This window comes from Sinocyclocheilus grahami, unplaced genomic scaffold (assembly GCF_001515645.1).
Source record: "Sinocyclocheilus grahami isolate Dianchi unplaced genomic scaffold, SAMN03320097.WGS_v1.1 scaffold264.1, whole genome shotgun sequence".
NCBI classification, from domain to species: Eukaryota; Metazoa; Chordata; class Actinopteri; order Cypriniformes; family Cyprinidae; genus Sinocyclocheilus; species Sinocyclocheilus grahami.
The window spans coordinates 976,615-1,003,358 of record NW_015505443.1 but is presented as its reverse complement, the minus strand read 5'-3'; the positions used below and the strand labels follow the sequence as shown (position 1 = coordinate 1,003,358).

The following is a 26,744-nucleotide window of genomic DNA, read 5'->3' as shown; positions in this document are numbered from 1 at the left end:
TTGAACAATTCATTCAAATTCATATTTGAACAGCAGATGTTTTGCTTTGTTTATGTGGTTAATATTACATTATCAGCAAACAGCAACACAGAATATTTGTGTTGGACATGGAACAGTTGTTGCCGTGTTAGTGCTAGAACAAAATGGCCGGCATTCAGCTCTAGCCATCTACCTGATTTTTCCCCAGTTTGCGCCTAGAGCTTCTCTGTTATTCTGAATAACTGCAATGTAAACTGGACTGTATAGAGCCGGAAAACATTGATCTTGTCGGAGCAACATTGGGCATCTTGCTTTGACAGATTGGACAGAATTATAAAGCAGTACTGCTTTTCTATTTTACCCAGATTCTCTACAAACAATTGCTCCTCTGTGACAAAAGTTGACCTAATAGAGAAAATTGATCTTAAAAGAGGACTCGGTTACTCTAGTAGTCTGGACACATTTTGGAAAGTAACAACTTGCATAGCTTGAATTGTTTCCATATTTCTGGCCTCAGTCTGATCAATTCATTCGAATCCATATAACAGCATATGTTTTGTTTTTGTTTACTTGGTATCTACTAAATTACTGGCAAACAGCATCACAGAATAGTTGTGTTGGACAGGGAACAGCTGTTGCCGTGTTAGCGCGAGAACAAAATGGCTGCCCTTCAGCTCTAGTCGTCTAACTCCACCTGAGCGGCGCCAAGTGTGCGCCTAGAGCTCCTCTCAATTATGTTGAATAAGTGCAACATGAAATGGACCGTGCAGAGACAGAAAGCACAGATCTGGTTGGAGCAATAGTGAGCATCTCACTTTAACAGATTGAATAGGATTACAGGGCAGTACTGCTTTTTTTATTGAGCCACAGAAGGGAAAGACGGACAGTAAGAATGTAGGTCCTGCTATTAGTATTGATCTCTCTTTCTCATTTGTCTCTCTCGTTCTCTTCTCACCAGGTTCTCCTTCAGTGAGAGGGCGTGAGGGAAGGAGTGCCCCGCATTTAAGCGCCCGCTGACCCGCACTCCCCCCCACCACCCCTTGCTCGTCCACAGCATGGCTCTCTCTCTCTGGATCCTCTTTACCTGCACCATCGCCCTGAGCAACGTCAGCCCCTCTGCCCAGGGTTTGTACTCTACCTACTCTTCTTCAGATCTTTGCACAGCAAGCTGCAGAATTTGTTGTGTTTTTCTTGAATTTCTAATGTCATTTTCAGACATGTGGTAACTTAAGGCTACAGGTACACCAACGCAGATGCAAATGCTTGGCCAACACATTTGACGTTTGTAGTCCCTTCATGCATACATTTTCTGTTACTGTGGAGGTAACCTCCATATTCAAGGGGGTGATAGAGAAGCCATCTAATATATTTGCTGTTAAGCCAGATCTGTTATTAATGAAGTAGTAAAAAACTATTCTCTTCATTCTGATTCCATGAAATAGAAAACTGACTATAGTTTTGGAAGTATTCACTCAGTTGCGAAGACTATTTTTAAACCCCAAGTCTGATTAACAATTGTATTAATTGTGTTGTTTTTAGCAAATTATAAATCAATTGCAGTAGTCAGTCAGCAATCAATAGCGATAACTTGTGTGTAACCCCAAAGAACTTACCTGAGCTAACAACACTTAAGTTCACTTAAGTTTACTTAAGGATACCACTCACATCAACATCAAATTGAATATAGGGCTGTGGTCATAAGATTGATGAATCGATTTTAATTTCATTTTGACAAACCAGTATTGATTCTTAAATTCCAACATCGATATTTGTCTTTGATCGATGTTGGAATTTAAGAATCAATACTGTTACCTAATACTGTTTTAGTCTTCTGTTTTACTAATACTTTTGTATTAGTTTTAGTAATCTATTTACCAATCCTTTACAAGTCTTCTGTTTTACTAATACTGTTTTAGTCTTCTGCTGATGCATAAACAAAACATCACTAAGCATTATTTGAAGTGGGCCAGCCATCCAGTAATTGCAAAAAGCTTTGTGCTTTCTTGCCTTTGATCTGAAACTCTTAGCTTTCAAATTTTGTAAATTTTATCTGGAGATTCAAACTATAAATGCTGTTTTGACACTTTTTTTTGTGTGACACATTGTTGTAGCCAAATCAATTCAAGCAAATGTGAGCTGTGAACCAGTCCTTTACTATTTGTTTTACCAAGAAATAAACTTCAGTGAACATCAGAATAAATAAAAGGCAGCGGCTATTTACACTAAGTGCAAATAGCAATGGATTCTATTTACACTATATTAAAATAGCAGGATTTTCTACTGTTTATACTACTTATTGCAAATAGTGGCAGTTATCTGCACCTCAGTATTATAGTACATTATAAAACAGTATGCAGCAATAACGTATTGAGTGTAAATTATCATTTTAATTCAAATTATTAAACGGATGGGTAACACTTTACAATAAGGTTCATTAGTTAACATTAGTTAACTACTTTAGTTAACATGAACTAAGCATGAACAATACTTCTACAGCATTTATTAATCTTAGTTAATGTTAATTTCAACAGTTACTACTGCATTATTAAAATCAAAGGTTGTGCTTGTTAACATTAGTTAATGTGCTGTGAATTAACATGAACTAACTATGAACAACTGTATTTTCATTAACTAACATTAACAAAGATTAATAAATACTGTAATAAATGTATTTTTCGTTGTTTGTTCATGTTAGTTAATACATTAACTAACATTAACTAATGGAACCTTATTGTAAAGTGTTACCAACGGATGCCACCTTATTGGGACAATAAAGCCCTCCCTACACCTATCCTAACCCTACCCAATACTTTATTTTCAACTTTTTGATTATTTCTTTAATTTTTATTGAAAATAAATGCCTTTCCGATGTGATATGAGATTTAAAAAGGGAGAAAAAAAAAGTTTGGTAAAAGGTGGATTCAAACCAGGGTCGATCACAACAAAGAGACTATGGTACGCGCTATACCATCTACGCCACTGAAGCTGACAATTGTTGGCTGTCTTTTATAGTTATGACCATCCCTATCACACGTTTGTGGGTGGAGCTAGTGTAAATAGCCTCTGCCAACAAGGCGGGCTATTTGCATTTAGTGTAAATAGACACTCCGATAAAGGAAATAGTACAACTTACTGAACTGTACAATGTCTCATGCAGTTGCTCAGTCAGTGTATCAACTGTGTAAAGATACAAATAAAACAGCTTGTAAACAATATCATGTAATGTTACATTTAAAAAATATGTAATATCATATAATAATAAAATATGCACTACATTACATATTCATAATATTTTTACTTAACCTGTTGGTGATCTCATTTATTGTACGTTTAATTAAATCTGTCATGAAAAGTTATGACAATCAAATTCCAACAATAAGTTGGACTAGAAATAATTATATATTTCGAATCGTTAGCGAACCAAAATCTGAACTGAACTAAATCAAGAGCTTGTGAATCGTAATTCAGTTCATGAAATCGGTGTAAATACCCGAACTTGAGTATGGTTCTTTGGTTCAGTCCTTAGTTCACAAAAAATTTCAAACTAATCAAAGAAACCAGACTTTGGTCTTTTGAAGAGAACACACACACACACACACACACACACACACACACAACTATTATTAAAACAATAATACAATTGACTATATACTAATACCTGTAAGTTAGAATGGAAGTGCCATGTGAAGTTAGACTCAGCCCATAAATGGGTCATTGTGGATGTGTATGAGTTGTCAGAGTGTGTGGTGGATGGAGCGACACATGTGGCTGTAAACCTGGTGTGGATATGATGGGCCTGAGGTCTGGGGATGGGGGGAAGTAGCGGGGGTCTGTCCACTCCGACACCACCGCACCATCTGCTGCTCTGCGGGGCCGTGCCAGACCCAGAGAGCAGGGGAGCGTGCAGCGTTTGCTTGTCCAGGTGTATTTGGTGGCTGCTGTATTTCCTGTATTTAATTTGCCTGGTTCTGCTGCTGTGAATTGATGTGATGTACTCGGTGTTCCATTGGACATGTTTTGGCTCGAGGCACGGAGCCGCTTCATCAATGTGTTGTACGTGTGCACGCTCACAAGTGTGTGTGTGTGTGTGTGTGTGTGTGTGTGTGTGTGTGTGTGTGTGTGTGTGTGTGTGTGTGAGAGAGTGTGTGCATGAGTGCCTCCAGCTGTCTCTGTGACCTGGCTCTGGATTAATAATGCATTAATAATCAATTGAGTGTTATCAAGGTTGTGCTGCTAGCACAGGCAATTTGGAGAAATAAGGAAGCCTTCGTTCCTCTATGGGTTCATTGATCGCCTTGTGTTGCCATTAAAGCGTGCCACAAATAACACACACTCACACAGAGCACTTAATTCTGTTTCTCATTTCTGCTGTTCTCGCCTTTCAGTGTGTGTGTGGATGTACAGTATATACTGTGTATATAAGAGACTGAGGCTGGTTGTCACAATTTTATACTCCAGTGAATAAACACAGATACACACAGAGTCTATAAATATATACATTTATAATGTTAGAAAAGATTGGCATTTCAAATAAATGCTGTTTTATTGAACTTTCGGTTCATCAGAGAATTCTGAAAAACAGCTTTCAGCAGTGACAGACTGAGGTAAAGGCTGCTGAAATTTCAGATTTGCCGTCACAGGAATACATTACACCTTATTTATTGCCTTGGTGAGCATCTTTAAAATAAACAAATAAATAAATATATGAAAAATCAGTCAATCACTCTTACTGTTTCCAAATGGTATGTATATGGGATGAGACGTCCCATTTTGGTGTCTGTGTCAAATTAAACTGACAAAAGTGATCTTATAAACATAGAAAGCATATTAAATGCAAGTAAATGTCTGTTTTATTGTTTCAAAAAACTTTTGTGAAAACAAAATAAAAAAATATGAATTAAATAATTGTTCCATCATAATTCAGTGTAACATCTATATTTATGCAAAAATTATACAACAGCCTACTTATTATGACCTGTACTTATTAAAATATATAAAAGAAAAAGTGATCATAGAAAATTGTATTATATTTTATTATTAAAAAACGTCTGACAAATGTGTAAAACCTAGTGGTTTGAAGGATAGAGGCAAAGTGATAAACAGTAAAAAATTACAATGAATTAGTTCTTGGGGTCTGCACTGTGATCCTTAAATAGAGCCTTAATGTCATCTAATGATTCTGGTTCTAAATATGTTTGACAAATTATTATTTTTTGTATATAAACTCTACATTGAATGACATTTTAGTGGGTGTCTTCTGGAAATCATGGTAAAAATTATGTTTTATCAATATGTATTATTTTTTTGCTCTGAAAAAATTCAACCATATCAAAGGTAAAATTAAGTGATATAATCAATCTAGAAGAAAAATTCTAAAATTATATGAACTAATGTGTAGTATTTCTGGCTCACTAATCAAATATTTGTGATATTTTAACTCATTTGTATTATTATATGCATTATTTTTTGCTCAGAAAAATTTCCACCATATCAAAGGTAAAATTAAGTGATATAATCAATCTAGAAGAAAAATTCTAAAAGTATACTAACTAATTTGTAGTATTTCTGGCTCACTAATCAAATATTTGTGATATTTTAACTCATTTGAACAGATATGTTTTACTATATCTGTTTTTTACTTTTTACTATATTAGTTACTTGTGGAGGTCATGCAGCTCAAGCGCTGCTGACATTAAAGCAAAAGGGGAATAAACCAAATACTAAGATATTATGAAATTCATGTTAATTTGTCAAATGGTTATGATGACACTTTCTGACCATACAGTACATGTATGGGTATTTGAAAACTATGCATACATATACTGCTTTTTTAGTTACCGTTTACTTCGTTAAAACCAATCTAAAAGATGGATGCTGACATACCCTTATTTAAAAAAAAAAAAGCTCTAATTAATGCACTTAAGGCAGGGTTGGTGATTTGGTTCAAAAACATGTTTTTGTTATGCTGGTTGAAAGTCTCTTCACATCCCCACAGCAATCATATTATATATGTATTTATATAGTCTGTGAAAGGCATAGGAGCATAAAATGTTCGACCAATCAGATTATTTGGTCTGAACAGTACGATAGCATGTCAACGTATGTATTTGCATACCTCTGCACACCCTGTTCGCTAGGGTTGGGTATCATTTGAATTTTATCGATTCCGATTCCGATTCCGATTCTACTCAACGATTCCGATTCTTATCGATTCCTAGTTTCGATTCCAATAATCAATTAGCAATATCATAAATAAATACAACTGAACAAAATTTCAGGTACATAAACTGTAATTAAAAGTTTAAAAACACTGCGTAGTTTTCTTTTCATAAATAAAATATAGATTAATCAATTCAAGTTATTAAATATATTCAGTCAAGATCAGTGAATGATTTTCTTTTGTTCTTTGATTAACATTAATGACAGGCAGCGCGTTTATTAGGGTGCTGTCTCTTTAACTGCGAACGCACTTAGATCTAAAAATACTGTACATGTGTGTTTTCTTTCTCATCTGTTTACGTTCACGTAAGACAAAAACGGCTGTGTTTATGATGATATACTGACGTAGTTTTCTGCATATTGGTCGACAAATATGAAAGAAGTCAGTTTCGGCCCGGAACAACCTTTTCTACAGTGGAAATACACGGAACGCTTCGAGAACGGACACAAACCTGGGAACCCGTACCGCGACCTCTGTTCTCTGTGCTCGCGCTTCGATATCTTTGTAATCTGACAGTGTTGCATTCAATTGTCCACCAACGCTGTCTCTCATCGTGTCGCAGGTTAGCCTGTGGTCTGTCTGTGCTCGTTCATGTGTTTTGGAGGAGGCGTGGCTTTGGAGAGTGATTTGCAGGGAGGGTGGGATCTTATGCTTTCAAAGCTAGCTTGCTATTGCTAGCCTCTCTGAAATTGCCTACCCTACCTTTAAAAACTTGATTTGATAGACTGATGAATGGAAATGAGTGTTTAATATATGATATGTCATGTATTCACTTTGTTTGACAGTTTAAGGTTTTATCTTAGGGAAATGTGACGAATTATATTGAAATCTAAAGCAAATACATGTTTATATATTTCTCTAAATGGACTCAAATGAGTGCAATACAGTTGTTTTCATTTTTCTCCTCCAAATTCTAATATTTAAATGTCAAAACTAATAATCATATGCATGCTTATAGATCTACACTTTCTAGACATTGAGTGTGCATCTGTGTGTGTTTGAGTGCGTATATGGACACAGTCACACTTCCTCTGCAAAATTTCTCACATTCTGATCCCCTTAATATTTCCTTTTGACCACACATTTTCAGAGTCTAATTTCTTCCTTTGTACGACACCGTCTAGTACTCTAACAGCTCACTCAAACACATACTTTTATTCAGTCTAATACGCTGACACCTCCATGTAACGCTCTCACATCTCGCATTAAAATCACTTCTCAGTCTGACGCTCACCCCTTGATCTCACACGCCTGAATCGCAGTGAAATATTCCCACTCTGCAGCCTAGTACTGTCACTCTTCACTCTAATGCTCATTCATTTGTCAGATATTCTCCCTCGAAGACTTAATTTATGGCTTTTTTATTAAATGAGACCTTGAGATGTTGAGTGACACAAATTAATGTCAAACATCGCTTACCGCTGATGCCGGGAGCATGGATGGTTTCATGCTGCTCGGAAATGTCGTAGGGTAAGCAGCACTGCCGATGATTGTCGTGTCGTTCGATTGGTTCGCTAAGTGGAAGGATTTTCATTTTACTTTTGAACAGTGTAATCAGTTTGAAGTCGACACAAAGTGCTGTTTGCAACCCATTTTACATCTGTAATCTGATGTATTCCTGAGTGAAACAGGATGTGCAACAGAAAAAAAGTAGCCTCAAACTCAAAAAATCCTTAAGTAGTTGATTTGATGGCGAAAAATGGGTATTACATACCACAGTGTATAGCATGTTGGGGAATCACAGGTAGGGAAATGTCATGTTGCAAGCCATATTTGAATTTGTATCCCCGCATGTGAACCACAGCTCAGTTTGTCAGACTACACTACACTACAGCCCTGACAGAAACTTTTGCCTAGTATTTTTTGCCTGGCTGCATATAATAGATGTCACAATGGATTTATTGATTTGGCAGTAGTGTTCAAGTATCGCTCTCTGTAGCTTGTCCACTATCCACTCAAGAAACATAAATTAGACTTGGTACTCTAACACCACAGTCCAAAATAATTATTTCTCAGCAATGTACTTGTTGTTGTGTCATGTTTGATGTTAAAATGGGAATAAAATGCAGTTTAATGTACAGAGACAACTATAATAAAGCAAGCTTTACTTCCTAAAACACTGTGGCATTTTTAAATATCACTCTTTAGAGATCAGACAAATCAACTGGTTCAGCCAATAGCATGAATTTAGGGTTGTGCTACCTCTTCAAAGAAAGACTGTCAAGGTTTGGTGTGTTGGCGTGGTCCCACTAGTGCCTTCTGGTATTCTGACCTTTATTTTATTTATTCTGGTGTAGTATTTCTCTATTGATGACCATTTGAAAGTAGCTGTGTATTCTAGGAAAAATAAAAAATAAAAATAAATAAATAGTAAAGTGTTTGCAAGCTACATATCAAATCAAAAATATCTATTCTGCACTCTCAGAAAAAAAGATACAAAACTGCCACTGAAAGTACCCTTTCAAAAGGTAGTAATTCGTACTTTTAAGGTACCAATATGTGCCATTTAGGGGTAAATAAGTTACAAAAGGTACAAATATGTACCTTTTAGCTTTTGTACCTTATAGGGTACCACCCATAGTGACCGTTAATTATTTTTCTTTTTCTGAGAGTAGTATGTTTTACCAGTATGTATGTATTTATGTCTTTATTTTATTATATTTTTAGGGGAAAAAATAAAATGTGTGAAGGTCCACACCTAAACCTAACCCTGATGCATAAACAGTTCATACGAAATATGATCATACGAAAAAATCATACGAATTTGCCACCAATTCGCCAAGAGTAAAATAGTCACGAATTGCCGTGAGAGTGTGTCGGTTGTTTTCAATTGGCGGTGGAAGAACTAGTGTTTCGAGAATTCTGGAACTCAGAATGACTGACATGCTTTGAAATTTCAACTCCCATTGTTTTAGTCACATTGCTTTTATAGCTGGCTCAGGTAATTGGCTAAACAAAAAGCTGGCTGCAGAACTGAACACCCCTGAGCAAAAATGGCAGATTTCAAATAATTTGGTCCTGCGGCACCCAAACAGCTGTCCATTGAGATGAATGGGAATGCTAATGGATAGCTTTCTTCAGGTATATTACACCTCCTTGTTCTGAACATGGAATATGCCAGAGTGTTTGAGAAACCTGTTTGGAAACAACCATTATTTCTGCAATTCCAGTTGGTGACTACACAGTCCATCTTTAAATAACCTAATTCAGCTTGGTTAGTGCTGTTCACTGTCACGTTGCAGTACAGCACTTTATTCAGAATGTAGTCAAGAGTGTTATGTCTCGTCTGGAGCATGTCTCTTCCTCCAGACTGTCAAAGACACAGACGCAGACACAGACACACACCCCTTGTAAACAAACAGCCAAAATATTTCCTGAGCTGCCTGTAAATGTGCAGATATGCTGTGAAACAGCATTAGTGCTCTTTAATGGGGTGGCGTACGGACCACTCATGGGTGCGTGATGAAGTCTTGGCATGGCAGTTTCATTTAGTGCTTGTGTGTTTATTTATCTCTGTGTGTGTGTGTGTGTGTGTGTGTGATTGCAGCAGCGGTCCCTCTGACTGTTCCAATCTGTCCTCGTCTTACACACACTTAAGTCCTCACATCATGGTTGCTCTTGTGGAAAGACCTTCGGTCCTGTAGTGTCCGCACGCACATTTTTTCTCTCTTTTTTCCTCCTCTTCTCGAGTTCTCATTCAGCTCTAGAGGACCAGCTGTTTTACCATATTTTTCTCTGAGCTCTTTCCTGCCTCAATGTTTAATGAGAGAGGAATTTGTTTGGGCTGCATGGATGCAGCATTCATGGGCTTTTGAAGCAGTGAGGGTTGAATTCATACATGTATTGGCTGATTTTAATGCATAAATAAAGCAGCAGCTCTGCTGCTTAATCAGAGCATGAATGCAGTTGGAAGGGGAATCTTACTGTTTGCTCAATGTGTGATGCTTAAAAAAAATCTGTGATGTTGATTTTTAGTGTGCTGCTGTCTATGATTCACACCACTCTCTGGGTCTCTCTTTAGCATATTCACAGTAAATACAGTCTTTTTCCTCTGATTTCTTCCATCTCTCATCACATGTGCTTTTTGTTTCTATTATCTTGTCTATTGTTGTCTGTCCTCTTTTTGTTTTGTTTCCTTGTCCATTTCGTATGTCATCTCATGTCATCTTGTGTTTTCTTGTTATGGTTTTCCTCTCCTCATTTTGAATCTTTTGGTATTGTTTCTTCTCATCGTGTCTCATCTCTATTCTCCTCTCCTTGTTCTTATTTTGTCTCTCCTCTCCTCTCCTGTTTTATCTTGTTTCTTCTTCTTTCTTCTCCTGTACTCTCCTCTTGTCTGTCCTTGAATCCTATATATTGTTTCCTCCTCCTCACCTCTCCTCTTGTTTCTTCACCTTTCTTCTCCTTTACTCTCCTCTTTCCTCTACTCCTGTATTGTTTCTCCTCCTCTCCTTTACTCTCCTGTTGTTTTTTCAACTTCCCTTCTTCTTGTGTTTCTTCTACTCATGTATTATTTTCTGCTCTCCTTTGTTTTTCCTCCTCTCCTCTCATTTATCATCTTCTCTCATCTTGTTTTTCTCCTTTCTTTAACTATTCTCTTTTCTTGCCTTTCCTCTATTCTTGTCTTGTTTTCTCCTCTCCTGCCCTCTCTTCGCCTGTCCCCTCTCCTTTGTTTTTCCTCCTATCCTCTCATTTCTCCTATCCTCTTATATTGTTTCTTCTCCTATTCTCTCCTCTTGTCTTACCTCTACTCTTATCTTTTCCTCTCCTCTCATGTTTCTCCTCCTCTCTTTTTTCTCCTTCTCCTCTTGTCTTTCCTCTACTCCTCTCCTCTCCTCTCATGTTTCTTATCCATTCTTCTCCTCTTGTCTTTCCTCTACTCCTCTCCTCATGTTTCTCCTCCTCTCTTGTTTCTTCTCCTTTCTTCTCCTCTCCTCTCCTCATGTTTCTCCTCCTCTCTTGTTTCTTCTCCTTTCTTCTCCTCTCCTCATGTTTCTCTTCCTCTCTTGTTTTTCTCCTTTCTTTTCCTCTCCTCTCCTCATGTTTCTCCTCTCCTCCCCTCTTGTTTCTCCTCCTCTCTTGTTTTTTATCCTTTCTCCTCCTCTCATCTAATGTTTATCCTCCTCTCTTGTTTATTCTCCTCTCCTCTCCTCTCCTCATGTTTCTCCTCCTCTCTCGTTTCTTGTCCTTTCTTCTCCTCTCCTCTCCTCTTGTTTCTCCTCCTCTCTTGTTTCTTCTCCTTTCTCCTCCTCTCATCTAATGTTTATCCTCCTCTCTTGTTTATTCTCCTCTCCTCTCCTCATGTTTCTCCTCCTCTCTCGTTTCTTGTCCTTTCTTCTCCTCTCCTCTCCTCTCCTCTCCTCTCCTCTTGTTTCTCCTCCTCTCTTGTTTCTTCTCCTGTCCTCTCCTCATGTTTCTCCTCCTCTCTTGTTTCTTCTCCTTATTTGGACCGGCGGTCGAAGGATTCACCGAGCGCTTCACGGAGGCACAGAAATCATCCCAAGCTATGCGACATTTCCTGCCAAAGCGCTCCAGCTCCGCTGCTACCTCTGGTTGCCCTAACTCTACGCGACTCAGCAGCCTGCAAAGCCAGCACCTGCCGCCCCCGCCGTTCAGCCCACTAAGGCTCAGCAGACGCGAGGACGCTCCCGCTCGGCCAGACGCTACCCTCTTCCTAAGTGTCAGGGACTCCGACCCGAGATTACGTTGGACCCGGCGCCTCAGGTGTCTTCCTAATCTGCGGGACAGGAAGAGGATGGGGCCAGATCTTGCTACAGCCGGACCACCTTCCAAGCAGCCTCTCTTAGACCTCCTGACACACCGTTCAACTCTGGGTACAGAGGAAAATGCGTTTGTTGCAAACAACTGGCCCATTCAAGCAACCAGCCGCTGTTATAGCGGGAAAAATAAAACACAAACATTTTCAAAAAGAGAGCAAATTTCCTCTTCCATTTCTCATGAGTATTCTGCCCCCGTGCGGCCAGTCACTCGAGTTAATCTAACCCCTCGCCACACGGGCCGAGGCCTGGCAGGCATCCCCGGAGTGTTGAGATGGATCATGGGGATAATAAAACGAGGATATTCACTCCAATTCGTTTTTACGAAGTGCATGGACGTGGCTCTTTCCCCTCTGAGACAGATGGGAATCCGCATTCTCAACTACCTCGACGACAGGCTCATTCTGGCCCAGTCGGAGGCAGAATTAGTATCACACAGGACCCTCCTCCTCAGCCACCTAGAGCGCCTGGGACTCAGGACCAAGTTTGCCTAGAGCACATTGTTCCCCAGCCAGCGAATATCGTTCCTGGGAACAATTTTCGACTCCGCTCAAATGAGAGCTGTAGTCCCGCCGGAACGGGCTCTGGCCATACGGAGACTGGCGGCCTCCTTCGAAATTGGTACCACTCACCCTCTCAAAACGTTTTGGAGCATGCTGGGCCTCATGGCTGCCACGGGTTCCATCCCATGCGTGGCATCACGGACGCCTGCAGGTCAGGGTGAATCAGGCCTATATAACAGCCCTGGCCCCCTGGAAGAGCTCTCGCTGGATGGAACAGGGCATGACTATGGGTATGGTTTTCAGAAGGACAGTTGTCATGACAGATGTCTCCAATGCATGTTGGGGGCGCTGTGCGAGGGCATGCCGACTTTCGGCCACTGGTCAAAGGCAGAGAAAGGCTTCCACATCAACTGCCTGGAAATGCTAGCAGTGTGTCGAGCCTGTCAGTTCTTCCTGACAGTCCTAAAAGGGCACCATGTGCTAATCCAATCGGTCAACATGTCGGTGGTGTCATACATAAATCGCCAAGGAGGCCTCTCCTCGAAGTGCCTCTTCATTCTGGTAGAGCGCCCCCTCGAATGGGCTCAACTCAACCTGCGCTGGCTAAGAGCGGCACATATACCGGGCAAATTAAATCAAGGAGCAGACATGTTATCAAGGAGCAATGTTTCCTCAGAGGAGTGGACGCTCCATCCGCAGATGGTTCAGAGGATCTGGGAGATCTTATGCGAGGCCGAGGTAGACCTCTTCGCCTCAGAAGACATCTCTCACTGCCCAATTTATTATTCAAAGACCAAGGATGCATTGGCCCATGATTGGCCCAACCTCCTTTATGCATTTCCCCCGATCGCCCTGATCCCAAAGGTAATCAGGCGAATCAGGGAACAAAAACACAAGGTTCTCCTGGTGGCCCCTCTCTGGAAGAACCAGCTGTGGCTATCAGCTGTTGGTAGTGGCCCCTTGGCCCATTCCGTTGAGACGAGATCTCCTCTCTCAAGCAAACGAGACAATATGGCACCCTCGGCCTGATCTGTGGGCCCTACACCTCTGGCCGCTCGACGGGAGTCTTCAAGCCTCCTAGAGCGAGTCTTAAACACAATTTCGAAGGCTAGAGCCCCGTCTACGAGATGCCTCTACACCCTTAAGTGGTCTATTTTCTCCGCTTGGTGTCTAAACCGCGGCAAAGACCCTCCTACTTCCGATCTGTCAGAGGTGTTGTCATTCCTGCAGGAGCTGCTGGATAAGGGAAGCTCCCCATCCACTCTCAAAGTTTATGTAGCGGCCTCTAATGCCCCAATTGCGGGCCAATCGGTGGGCAAAAATCCGCTTCTTGAGGGGCGCCAAAAGCTGAATCTGCCTCACCCCCTAACCGTCCCTTCATGGCCCCCCTTTTGAACCGCTACAGTCTACCAACATTCGTTCACTGAAGACTGCTCTGCTTCTGGCACTAGCATCGGTAAAGTGAATAGGGGACCTGCAGGCGCTCTCCATTAGCCCTGCCTGCCTAGAATTCGGGCCTAATGACTCTAAGGTCGTCCTGAAACTAAGGCATGATTACATACCCAAGGTGCTCTCCACTCCATTCAGAGCACAAGTCATTACGCTCTCTGCGCTTCCTCCCCCTGAAGAGGACAGAGAGTTATCTCTGCTCTGCCCCATCAGAGCTCTGATAATTTACATTAAGCATTCCGCCCCTTTTAGACTGTCGGAACAACTCTTTGTTATCTTCAGTAACCGCACCAAAGGGCTTTCGGTCACGAAGCAAATACTCTCTAGATGGATAGTAGATGCTATCACGCTAGCATACTCTTCCTTGGGCCTTCAATGTCACATCAGAGTACGGGCCAATTCTACCAGAGGCATTGCCTCGTTTTGGGTGTGGTCCAGTGGTGTATCCATTGCGGATATTTGTGAGGCGGCCTGCTGGGCCTCGCCGTCCACATTCGCAAAGTTTTACAACCTGAACCTTGCAGGCCAGGATCCTCTCCGCTTGAAGAGACACGCGCTGCATTACGCAAACAAATCTGACAGAGAGCCCTTGACCATATCGTGCTCAAGCTCTCTGACTTTAGTTCACATGTCAGCTCTAGAGCCCTGGGGTGCCGCCGTTGCATGAGTACTCTGGAACGATTAACCAGGCCAGGTGTGACCTCAAGGAGCTCAGCCCGTCTTAGCCTTGGGTTGTTTTTAACTTCTCTATGGGCATTGCTTGCTTATGGAAGTTATGATACTTTATAGTTGTTCCTCTACCTTATCACAGGGTGATTGTACTGTGTTCCCATAGCGTCTTAAGCAGACGTAGTACGAGTGTAGTATCGACAGGGAATGTATTCGGTTACTAACGTAACCTCGGTTCCCTGAGATACGGGAATGAGTTCTGCGTTGCTAGCCGTGCCGCATGACTCAGTCGTCGCTTCAGTCGAAGTAACTTGAGAATCTTGTGGCGAACGCCCGCTTATATAGCCAGATGGCTCCACCCATTCTGGCGGGCTTTGTCACTTTGTAAACTTTGTAAAATACACACTGATGTCTATACAAGTCGCAATAATAAACCTTCCAAACGAGGGCTGCAACAAATCGATTAAAGATTATTAGAATGATTAATCGACTAATCGTTGATTATTTCACTGATTAATCTGTAGTATTTGATCGATTATTCAGCTGCTGTGTTATTGAAAACTGCTGTTTTCTCACAGCAGTCATTTTTGTTGTGTTTATTTTGTTATTGAGAGGAAAACATGCAGCACATATTTACATATTCATCTAAACACTGATCTCAGTAGCGTCGGGATGTTCGCTAACAGTAAAGCGCTGCTTGCTTATATCAAACTTCTTTTTTACCCCTAACTGAAGAACAAAAAAATAAAACTTTGCCCTGAGTATATCGAGGCCTTAAGACATGACAGCCTTTTTTTTTGTTCTATAAAACTTTCCCATACTCTACAGTACAGTCTCTACTGATTTGGCTTAATTTGCACTTCTCATAAGCATGTCTTCTTCTATTGGTTTGCATATGGGAGGGCTGAATTATAGTCTTGCGCTACAGCATCACACTGGTCAAACCAGGTTATTGCAGGCCCTTACATTAGGTCTTATGAGATCAAACGACTATTCAACAACAAAAATATTTGTAGACAATTTTTTTTTTATTACACATAACTTCACTTTTAAGTTGCTCTGAACACAACAATCTCGAGTTTGAAACTAAAATATTAGAGTCCATTTATACACTACACGATAATCTGTAAAATCTGGTCACCTTAAAAAAACTCAAACCAGGGGCTCTGCTAGAATATTTTAAACTTACTTTTGAAAGAGTTAAATTATCATGTAAAAATGCTGTCAAATCAATGGCAATGTATATTGAAAACATGTTAAGAAAAGAGTGATGTTACTTAATAAATGTGCGCCTAAGATAAAGACATGCTGTGTGGTTATGCAGTGAGGTCTGGAGTCAAACTCATTTAAATGAGTCAAACTCAATTTAGAATGATAAACTAAATTAAATGTATTGCTGTGGTCTTTAGATCACTGATAGGCTTGATATTCAATTGCATAATAACATATCTTCAATTACATTCCAATGGGGCCAATCTAGGATTCTAGGATTTTAATTTTAGGGGGGCTCAGCCCCAGTGAGGGTATAATAACAATAATAATAGCCTAATAATTTATATATATATATATATATATAGCCCCCCTAAAATAGCCTATAGCCCCCCTAAAAATGGCCTAGCGACGCCCATGCGGGCAATTATATTCTTATGGATATGTGATTGATTGCACATTTTGATTTATTAATCAGCATATCATGCAAGTAATTTGATTAAAACTTGTAATTGGCAGCCCTAATATTAAATACTAAAATGACTGCTATATTTGCTGCAATCTTGGAGTAGTTTGTTACTAAATGCTCAACTGGAAGGAATATTGTATAAACAAATTATTTATTCGGCCATTTAAACAGATTTGTAAGAACTAGACTAATTATAATTGTTTGGTCATATGCAACTCATTTTCAAGAGTCGAAACCTGCTGACACGTGGGCCCCTCTTTGAACCGTACACATCAGTGTAGTGCTGGCGTGGCAGTCATGCCGGCTCTAATGGTGCTGGTTTCCTAAGCTTGAGCTGTGTCCTAATGAGCAGCTGAGCGATTAAGTGGTGCCTGGAGATGGGCTGAAAGAAGAAGAAGCTGATGGCATCCACACTCACTGGTCCGCCGTATCTTCATCCCTCACAACCTGCCTTACAGACCTGCCTCTCACTATTAGAACTGCTAATTGCTTAATCAATCATTGCTTCATTAATTGATAGGCCGCTCTGATAATCAGGTTTTTTAAGCTCAATTCAATTGATTGACATTTATATATTTTTTACAGCTTTAGCAGTCTGTCGGCAGATTAATTATTTAGTGGTAATTGTTCCTTGTCATGGTGCACAGCATAGAGAACTCAAGTGACACGTGACAAATGTATGATCTGTGTAGGTGAGCGCTAATGTATCACACATAATTAGAGGAATCTTTCTCTCATTCATTTTTTAAAATGTATTTAAAAGTTAAGCATTTTTTAACACATTTCCCCCAAGATTAATATGCTTAATTTAATAAAAGAGGGGGTAAGACTTTTTTATGACTAAATTTGGTAATGGGAGAGTAAAAATATTTTTAAAACGTACACCGTTCAAACTAGGCTGCTTATGTTGAAGTGTTTGGGATGTGGCTTTTAATGATGAGACCTTTTTTGTAATCAGGCTCTCAAAAAGTATATAAAAAATTGGATATAGATTTATCGGCCAACATATCGGTTATCGGCTTTCAAAAATAAAGACTTATCGGTTATCGGTATCGGCCAAAATTTTCATATCGGTGCATCCCTAATACTGTAGATCATTTTTGAAGGAAAAGTGGAAAGTTGAAATGATATTTCTAAATTGTGCGGTGTATGACATTTATAAAGTCAAAGCTATGGCCTACAGGCTAAGTTGAGGAGGCTGTTTTGAGACTGTAGCCTTTTATACAAGCTACTCATCATTTAAAGTTGTCAGATTACACAAAGCCTTAATATATATATAAATTATATATATATATATATATATATATATAAATAACTGTACTTGCGGATAATAGAAAATTCATAAAGTGTGAGATCACTACCATCCTGCTTTTGTGGGGGTGTGTAGGGGTGTTAAATATTTATTTATTTATTTATGGGTTTTTTCCCCCATAGGTTTTTAACATTCTAAAAGCTCTGTATTCCAAATATACTACAAGCTAGTCAGTGTATTCAGCAGGTGTAATGTATTCTAAGTTGCTTCAGAAGTATTGCAAGTATTATGTGCGAATATTATGTATTATGCATTGACATAAAAAAAGGAACTTTACTTTTGGTACTTAAGTACTTTTAAAAGTACTTCTGTACTTTTACTTAAGTAAAAATCTGTCTTTACAACTTTTACTTGTAATGGAGTAATATTTGACCAGCAGTATCTGTACTTTCACTCAAGTAATGGAGTTGAGTACTTTGCCCGCCTCTGCTTACAGTAAGTGTTTCAATATTTTGTTATGCTTACTTTTATGTGTTAACTAACATACTAAAACACATGTAAAGGACTTGAGTAATTTTAACTGCATTGTGTTTTTTGATATTACAGTTAAAGTATTTTAAATATACTAAATAAAAAATTCATCTTTACAAATGTGTAATTGCATATATATTTAAATACATGATTTGCAAGTTTCAATAGAAATTACGTTTTTCAAAAAGTATATTCTTCAAATGAATGAATGAATGAATTTATTTATTATTTGTTTTAATAAGTACATCTGTGCTATATGCTGAAATGTGCTTCTCTTTCACAAGGGAAATTTTGCAACAATAGGCAAAACATAAAAACATTTAAAATAAATCATATAATCTGACAAAAAATAAACTTTTCCATACCGAATACAATAAATAAATAAACACTCTAAATTTGACCCTCAGGCTGATTAGCCAGTTAATTGAAATGAATCAGCAGAACGAAATGATTCGGTAAAATAATTTAGACTTGCTAGTGCTACATATGAGAGAGTGAGGACTGTTTAGGAGAGTGTGTTTGATTTACCTCAGTTAGCTCAGTTATTAAGCTGCCCACACAATATAATATGACTTGTGATGTAGCATTGTGCCACCCTACACTGTTACTCTGGAAATAGCTTGCTAATGGTGCTTACTAAAGCGGTAGTATTTTGGAACCTGCAAAGCTGCTGTCACACTAATGAAAAATGTGTTTAAGTTTGTATCACTGCTTGTAGTTACTCTTCATCATTGATGAAGCACAGTGCTCATGGAGGCAATGCCAGTTTGACTTTGGCTAGCCTCATTTCCTGCTTCCATTTCTTTCAATAATTTCCAATCTGCGCATTTTGAGATAAATGAAAGTGGCACAACCAAAATTTAAATATCTGTAAGTATGAAGCTGCCTGTACTGTTTAAAGGTGTGTGTGTATAACATATTACTGAATAAAGAAACTGAATTATCGTCCAGTTCATACAGAGACCGTCATCGTCTGTGCAGCATGTCGCAGAGCTTTAGAGCCAGAGGACCAGTGATCCATCTGATAAAATCACAAATCAGACTATGAGTACCTGCTCCATTTCATCCCACAAGCACATTCATAGGTGTTGTACTGAGTAGACAAGTAGTTCTACAACTCGCTCATACTTGTGCAGTCTAGTCCCAGATCATGTGTACTTGTTCAGTGGCACTAGCGACAGCAGGAGGAAAATTCCTCCATCCACAAACTATGTCCCGGTTTATTTGCTTCTCATTTGTTTCCAATGCCATCCTGTTATGACCAAATCTATTTGGAGAAAATACAGTGAGCATTTGCATTCACAAAGCAAACTGCATGGAAAACTTCTAAGATGATCGGTGTTTGATTATTGTTGGGAGAATATAACTAAATGTAGTGACTAACTTAACTACATTCAGCTTGATTTAACTTCAGCTGTGTGAGAGACACTTTCTAGTTGGCTGCCAGACCCCAGATAGTGCACAGTGTGTCGTTTACACTAGGTAAACATTGATTCATTAGATAGTAGTCAGCTACTGGACAACTAGTCGACTACTAAAATAAAGTAGTCATGCAAGTCCTTATACGCATTAGGTCTGGTTGCTCCAACCCTCATCCTAGATAGACTTCAATTCCTTTGATAATGAATAATGCTATGTTTAACAAATACCCTTGTCTTGGGGTGGAATCTCGAAAAAACCCAATGGGAGTTTCAAACTCTGGTAACCTGTACTGCTTGAACATGTGCACTATCCGCCATCTCTGACCCAAACTCGTTACACAATCCAATGACTTTCCAAAAACTGACCCTGAACAAAGATTTCAGATAATTGTCTTCCAGATATTTACTTACCCCATGGTCATTTTCCTAATCATCTGTGGACCTGCTTATATCAAAAAGACCAAATGAAAATACAACTATTCTATCTTTTAAATGGGTTCCAACCTTTAGCTTGAGACTTTCCAGCATTTTAATTCGGATTATGAAGATTATTCCCCTCAGTCCAATTTCCTCTCCGATTGGAGATAATGTCTGTGGGAGCAGAATACACTCATAAATGAGGGAATGAGCCTATTAATCCAGTAGCTGTAGTCAAGTTTGGGAGATAACTGGGTGGTTACAGTTGGAGATATGGGCAGATAAAGAGGCAGAGTGAAAGGCAGAAATTATTGGGCTGACGTATTTGGAGTAGTTTGTGGGATGGCAACATGCAGTGTGGGACATACCGGCTTGCTGAAACTATATGAACATGTGGGTGGGTGATTGGTTGGCTGTGTGATTGGCCTCCTGTGGCGAGGCAGTGCAGAGCCCAGAGTAATGGTTTAATCAGTGACCAGCAGTATGGAGCTATGCGTTTGCTCCACGGGAATGCTGCGGAAACAAGACTCCATGCTGGCACACTCACACTTTCCCTCTTTATGTGTGTGTGTGTGTCATGTGGGCACAAGGGAGTGTGTTTTGAATGCACACCAGAACAGCCTTAACATGTTTAACTCCGCAAATCTCCCAATCATCTGAACAGGTCTGAACCCTCAAATCTACACATTTACGGCAAGATTATGCCATCCATTCCCACATTGATGTCCGCCACGCTTGCTTGCTGTAGTGAGCCTGTGTGATAGCTACACGACTGTGTGATGTATGATGCAGTTATGTATGTCCACATTCCATGGCGGCAACTAAGTGCTCAGGGTTTAAAAGAGAACAGGACAAGGATTACAGAACCGTTGAGTGGGAAACTAGTTCAGAGAGTCACAAACATGTTCAAGTGCACTGGGATGAATGGCTGACATTGGCAGACAAAAGGAGCATGCTTTTAGATCCTGTTCTGAGTAACGTCTGACTTTCACATTGACCTCAGTGTGAAAAGGGGTGACTCAAAATCTGAGAACTTTACATCGTGTCTCAAGCAAAGAAAAATGCCATTTTTGATGTACTTGTTCCATTTGTCCATATAACAGAGTCTGCCCATTACTGTTACTTACAGAAGCATGCATTGACTAAGCAGGTTTTTCGAATTGTCGGCTTTGTCGTAAAAAAGTTTCCTATATTTGATTGCAAAGTCTTTGAAGCTACAAGAGCTGAAGGAAAGAATTTCAGGAGTACTGAGCACTTCATTGATCAGTTTTTTCTGTGCATGGAACTCTGTGGGTCAGATCCACCCCCTCATTTTTCAGCACAATGGACAGCTCCACAGGTTCCCCCTTTCTATTTGTCAGCACCATGGAGAGCTCCACTGCCTGGTTTTTGTCTTCTGTGAGTGGAGGCGGCTGGCGGCCATTTTACATGGCTGGATCTTCAAACTCTTTAAAAGCTCTTGTTCAGATAAAGTATGCCACTCTCGGGCCCTCTCAGCCAGGCACAATGATTAACCCTACGGCACCTATAGCCCTCTTAACATGTCTCTCTCACTCTCTCTTAAACTGAGTGTAAATGGCAGACGCCACATGTGGGCAGATAGGGCCGGTGGTGGGTCTAGGGTCAGTTCTCTCCTCTAGGTGCTGGCTCTGTTCAGGTGTTTGGTTATTGGCTCCCGAAGCGATTTGGACACATGGGAACTGATTTTCTATTCTCGAGCCTTGCATTTGGGTGGTAGATGGCATCCGGCCGAGAGCTGTGAAAGGAGTGGGAGGGTGTTAACAGAGTGTGTACGTAACTCTCACAGTTTGTTTGAGCGAGAGGGTAAATAGTTTGCTCCTCAGGACTACGAAGGCTGAACATATGATCACTGGCTGTGAAAAACCCTTGTCCATTTGTCTAATTATTTCTTTCTTTTCACTTTAAAGGTTTTTTGTGGGTCATCAAATTTTGCTGTAATAAACAGTTCCCTATGCTGTAAGAGTTATTTTTAATTAGCAGGTTTCTTCATGACCTGCTAATTACATCAATAATCCATGCAAGTGGTTGGCTCATTATAAAATCAACATGAAGTCAAATTTGACCTTGTTTATTTTATCAACAAATGTTACCGAACTTCTTGTGCATGATTCATCACTTTATTCCCAAATGTTTTTCATAATTGTTTGTTATATTGTCTTGCACTGCCTCTCGTTCTTTGTAAACCCCAACTTTCTATCCACCTGCTATGTAAAATCCATACTTAATGATTCAGTCAATTCATATATATAAAATCAGGTCCCCACTCCCACAATTTTTCTTGTTGAATATTCTGTTTCACTCAGAATTATGCTAAATTACAGAAGTAAAATTAGTTGTGAACAGTGTTGTGAACAGTTCATGCTGAATGTGTGTTTCTCTTTCTTCATGCAGCATTAAGTCGCTCTGCAATGCCATTTGGTCTGATGCGGAGGGAGTTGGCATGCGAGGGTTACCCCATCGAGCTCCGCTGCCCCGGCAGTGATGTCATCATGATCGAGACAGCCAACTACGGCCGCACGGATGATAAGATCTGTGATGCCGACCCCTTTCAGATGGAAAATGTACAGTGCTACCTGCCAGACGCCTTCAAGATCATGTCACAAAGGTAGATCAGAACAGTGTTTGTTTTTACAGTTCCAATTTGAGTCATAGTTTTTGTCTTTTGATGACCAAAATCCCTTTAAATTTAATCAATATTTTGTCATATTCATTCATTTTAGTCAGTTTTGCCTCTGAATAGTGGCAGCTGAAGATGACATTTTAGGTACTGATAATGTGCAAAATGTGTCAAACTGTAACAGAGCAAACAAATGTTAAAGAATTTTGGAAAAAATATATATTCTATTCTATTCTATATACCATTGGGGTCGGTATACATGCACAGTTGTGGTCAAAATTTTACATGCATTTTGCAGTATCTGCAAAATGTTACTTATGTTACCAAAATAAATGGGATCATATAAAATGCATGTTATTTTTTTATTTACTGTAGTACTAACCTGAATAAGAAATTTCACATAAAAGACATTTACATATAGTCCACAAGAGAAAATAATAGTTGAATTTATAAAAATGACCCTGTTTAAAAGTTTACATACGCTTGATTCTTAATACTGTGTTGTTAGCTAAATGAGCCACAGCGGGGCTTTTTTTTTTTTTTTATGGTTCATGAGTATCTTGTTTGTCCTGAACAGTTAAACTGCCTGCTGTTCTTCAGAAAAATCCTTCAGGTCCCACAAATTCTTTGGGTTTCCAGCATGTTTTGCGTATTTGAACCCTTTCCAACAATGAATGTATGATTTTGAGATCCATCTTTTCACACTGAGGACAGCTGAGGGACTCAAACACAGCTAGTACAAAAGGTTCAAATGCTCACTGATGCTCCATAAAGCTCCATAAAAAAACAATATTTCATAATGTTGGTGTTTTCAGTGTATTTTTTATCAAATAAATGCAGCCTTGGTGAGCATAAGACACTTACATTAAAAAATCCTACTGGACCCCAAACCTTTAAACAGTAAGTGTGTATTGTCAACAACAATACGTTTTAATTAAAACCTTTCTGATTATCATCATGATGCACATTTTTGGTCTTGTCTTCATTATGGTTTCCAGAGTTTTTTTTTTTTCAACATTAACACTGCATAGGAGTGAAAGACTGTTCATGTTACTGTTTTGTTTTGCATGCAATGTGTATTTCAGAGTGTATTGATACGGTTGAGTGGTTAAGTGATTGTTTAGTGTTTGTGTTTGAATAATGTGTATAACCATTGTGTGTGTGTGTGCGCCCCGCCTGCAGTTCCAGTCCCTGTCTGTGCTCACTATTTGCTTCCTCTGAGACGAGATCAATGATTCCTTCTTCTAGCTATCCATCAGCCTTGTAATAGAGAAAGAGAGAGAGAAAAATAAGGAACCGAGGAGGCATGTGGGAGAGATGAGTAGATTGAGAGAGGGATTGGACTGGGAGTGACGCTACACTAGTAGAGAGATGATGAGGGGATATATGGAAAGAGGGATTTGAAAAGAGAAGTGTCTCTGCATCTGTTTGAGGCAGAATAAATCTTTACCATGCTAGATCTGTGTTTTCATTTTATATCGATAACAGCCCTGCATTCATACATTTATCTGCTTTAGTCAGAGGCAATAGCTGTAAGTAGGTTTGAGCTGGAGGAATAGTCTGCTGCCTCTGCACCCATCCGACTGACACTATCTGTCACATGATCATGCCGGGTGAGAAATTATTACCGTGCTTGCCAAGACTCATACTTAGGACTAAAAATTTGACAAACCCTTAACCCTGAGTGTTTCATTTTCGACATGCAATCTGTGCCACACCAATTGAAATTGCTACAAGCAGGAATAACAATTCAAGTCATGTGTATTTTTGAGGAGAGTTGGATATTACTTGGAGATTTGTAGACAAAGACAGAGAATTCACCAGTGTAATCACCTAGTATCATGTTACAAAACACTCTTAGAATCGTTTATGTAGTGGTCGAGCAATATGTCAAGATTTAATTCCATAAACCTTGTAAACTTCCAGTCATTTGATCCCCTGAAGTGTGAATTGTATGCATTAAAAAAAGCATCTCTGATGTACTAATGTTCTCAGTCCTTATGAATGCGAAACGGTCAAGACATTGCTTCTGTTACTGGATGCTCACAAGTTAGCTATTTTAAATCCTAGATATTAAACCTGTTTCTAATTGGTTGCTATGTCATAAAAATGAAGTATCGTCTCTTTGTATAATTAGTGTGATGTGGGTTTTATTTAGTAAAATGTCCTTACCTTGTTTATGTTCCATTTGAATTTGAATTTGTTTATTATTATTTATTTATTTTTAAATCATTAATTTACATTTTATTAAATTATATTTTTAAAATATAATTCAATAATAGGATTACAGAACAGAATTAAGTAGAAGTTACTATGTAAGCATAAGTAAATGTGTATTATTTTAGTAAATATTATGTAAAATAAATATTTGTTTTGTTATACACTACTGTTCAAATGTTTTGGGGAATTTTTTTAATGTTATGATTTTAAATATCTTACGCTTACCAAGGCTGCATTAATTTTGTGAAATATTGTTGCAATTTAAAAATAATAATTTAAATATATTTAAAAATTTTAAATTTAACCTATTCCTGTGATGCAAAGCAGAATTTTTAGCATCATTACTCCAGTCTTCAGTGTCACATGATCCTTCAGAAATCATTCTAATATGCTGATTTGCTGCACAAAAAACATTGTTGAAAGCAATTGTGCTGCTTAATATTTTTGTGGAAACCGTAATACATTTGTTTTCAGGATTCCTTGATGAACAGAAATATCAGAATTAATTTGCGACATAGACCTTTTGTGACATTACAAATGTCTTTACTGTCAGCTTCTCAGTATATTTTCCAGTGTTCGGATGAACTGCTACAGAGTTAGAACCGATGAATGCGGTTAACAGGTTTCATGGAAAGAGAAAAGTCAGTCCTCAACAAAACTTCAACATTAAAATTAAAGTTTCATTTTGAAGGCTTTGCACTCTGGAGGTCGCATTTTTTAGATGCTTAGGCTGTTTCAGAAAAGTTTCAGAAAAGTAACCATTATAAAATTGCCAGTTATTCCTAGTAAAGTGTAAATTATTGTAATTTCTTTCTTACTTTGTAATGTATTGGTTACTTTTCTGAAATGAGACAGCTTTAATGATATATGCAGTCGACAGTGTGACCTCAGGAGGGCACAGCCTTCAAAATGAGACAGTGAACAGCTGCGATACAAAAGGCCTCAGTAGGAGGCAACACAAACAGAAATACATGAGGAAAAAAAACTCAGTGTTTTAAAGAAAAGTGACTTGATATATTGGTGGAAATAACAGATGATTTGCACAGCACAGTAACGAACCTGTGACACATGTACAGCTACACACCCACCGCAGGTGTAGTGTGCAAACTCAAAATACAGCAGTTAAAAGTGCGTGTGTGTGTGTGTTTGTTTGTTTTAGGGATGTAAAAATAACTATAAAAAGTTTGTCGAAATGATTGAATAGATAATAGAATACTGACACGCATTATAATCTCAGTTTATTGTCTTCAATCTGTATTATTATATTATATTATATTATATTATATTATATTATATTATATTATATTATATCTAATTTCACCTTCAAATTAACTGCCAATCCTAGAGATTCACAGACTTTTGCCACTCACATATATGTAATATTATATCATTTTCCTGAATAAATAAATTACAAAGAACATATTTTTGTCTCACTTGTTTGTTTGGGTTCTCTTTGTCTACTTTCAGGACTTGTGTGAAATTTTGATTAGTTTTGCATCATATCGGCACTGTATATACAGGTGCATCTCAATAAATTAGACTGTCGTGGAAAAGTTCATTTATTTCAGTAAATCAACTAAAATTGTGAAACTTGTGTATTAAATAAATTCAATGCACACAGACTGAAGTAGTTTAAGTCTTTGGTTCTTTTAATTGTGATGATTTTGGCTCACATTTATCAAAAAAAAAAACACCAATTCACATATACAGTATATATATATATATATAATTGTATAAAGTCAAAATTGCAAGAAACAAAAGTTGCAATTACCTTTATAGATTTTTATTCAGTGAAAGAAACTGGCTTCCATACATAACAGCCCATTCACTAGAGAAAATGTAAAAACTAGATCCTTCAGTTGACTGATGGAATGATCACTGACTTTTTATTAAACACCTCTCTCTCTCTCTCTCTCTCTCTCTCTCTCTCTCTCTCACACCTCTTCTCAGGTGTAATAATCGCACTCTATGTGTGGGGGTGGCTGGGTCT

The 26,744-nt window shown here is 38.7% G+C and overlaps 1 protein-coding gene across 2 annotated transcripts in view; it reads left to right on the top strand.

Moving 5' to 3' along the window:
• The window catches only part of LOC107599314 (adhesion G protein-coupled receptor L1-like), a 175,645-nt gene that overhangs the window by 79,305 nt on the left and 69,596 nt on the right, over positions 1–26,744 (top strand). For both annotated transcript variants that reach the window (XM_016290865.1, XM_016290864.1), the window contains 2 exons: positions 938–1,104; positions 22,309–22,522. In XM_016290865.1, the coding sequence (XP_016146351.1) occupies positions 1,035–1,104; positions 22,309–22,522 (284 nt within the window). In that variant the 5' untranslated portion in view covers positions 938–1,034. The remainder of the gene's footprint in view (positions 1–937; positions 1,105–22,308; positions 22,523–26,744) is intronic.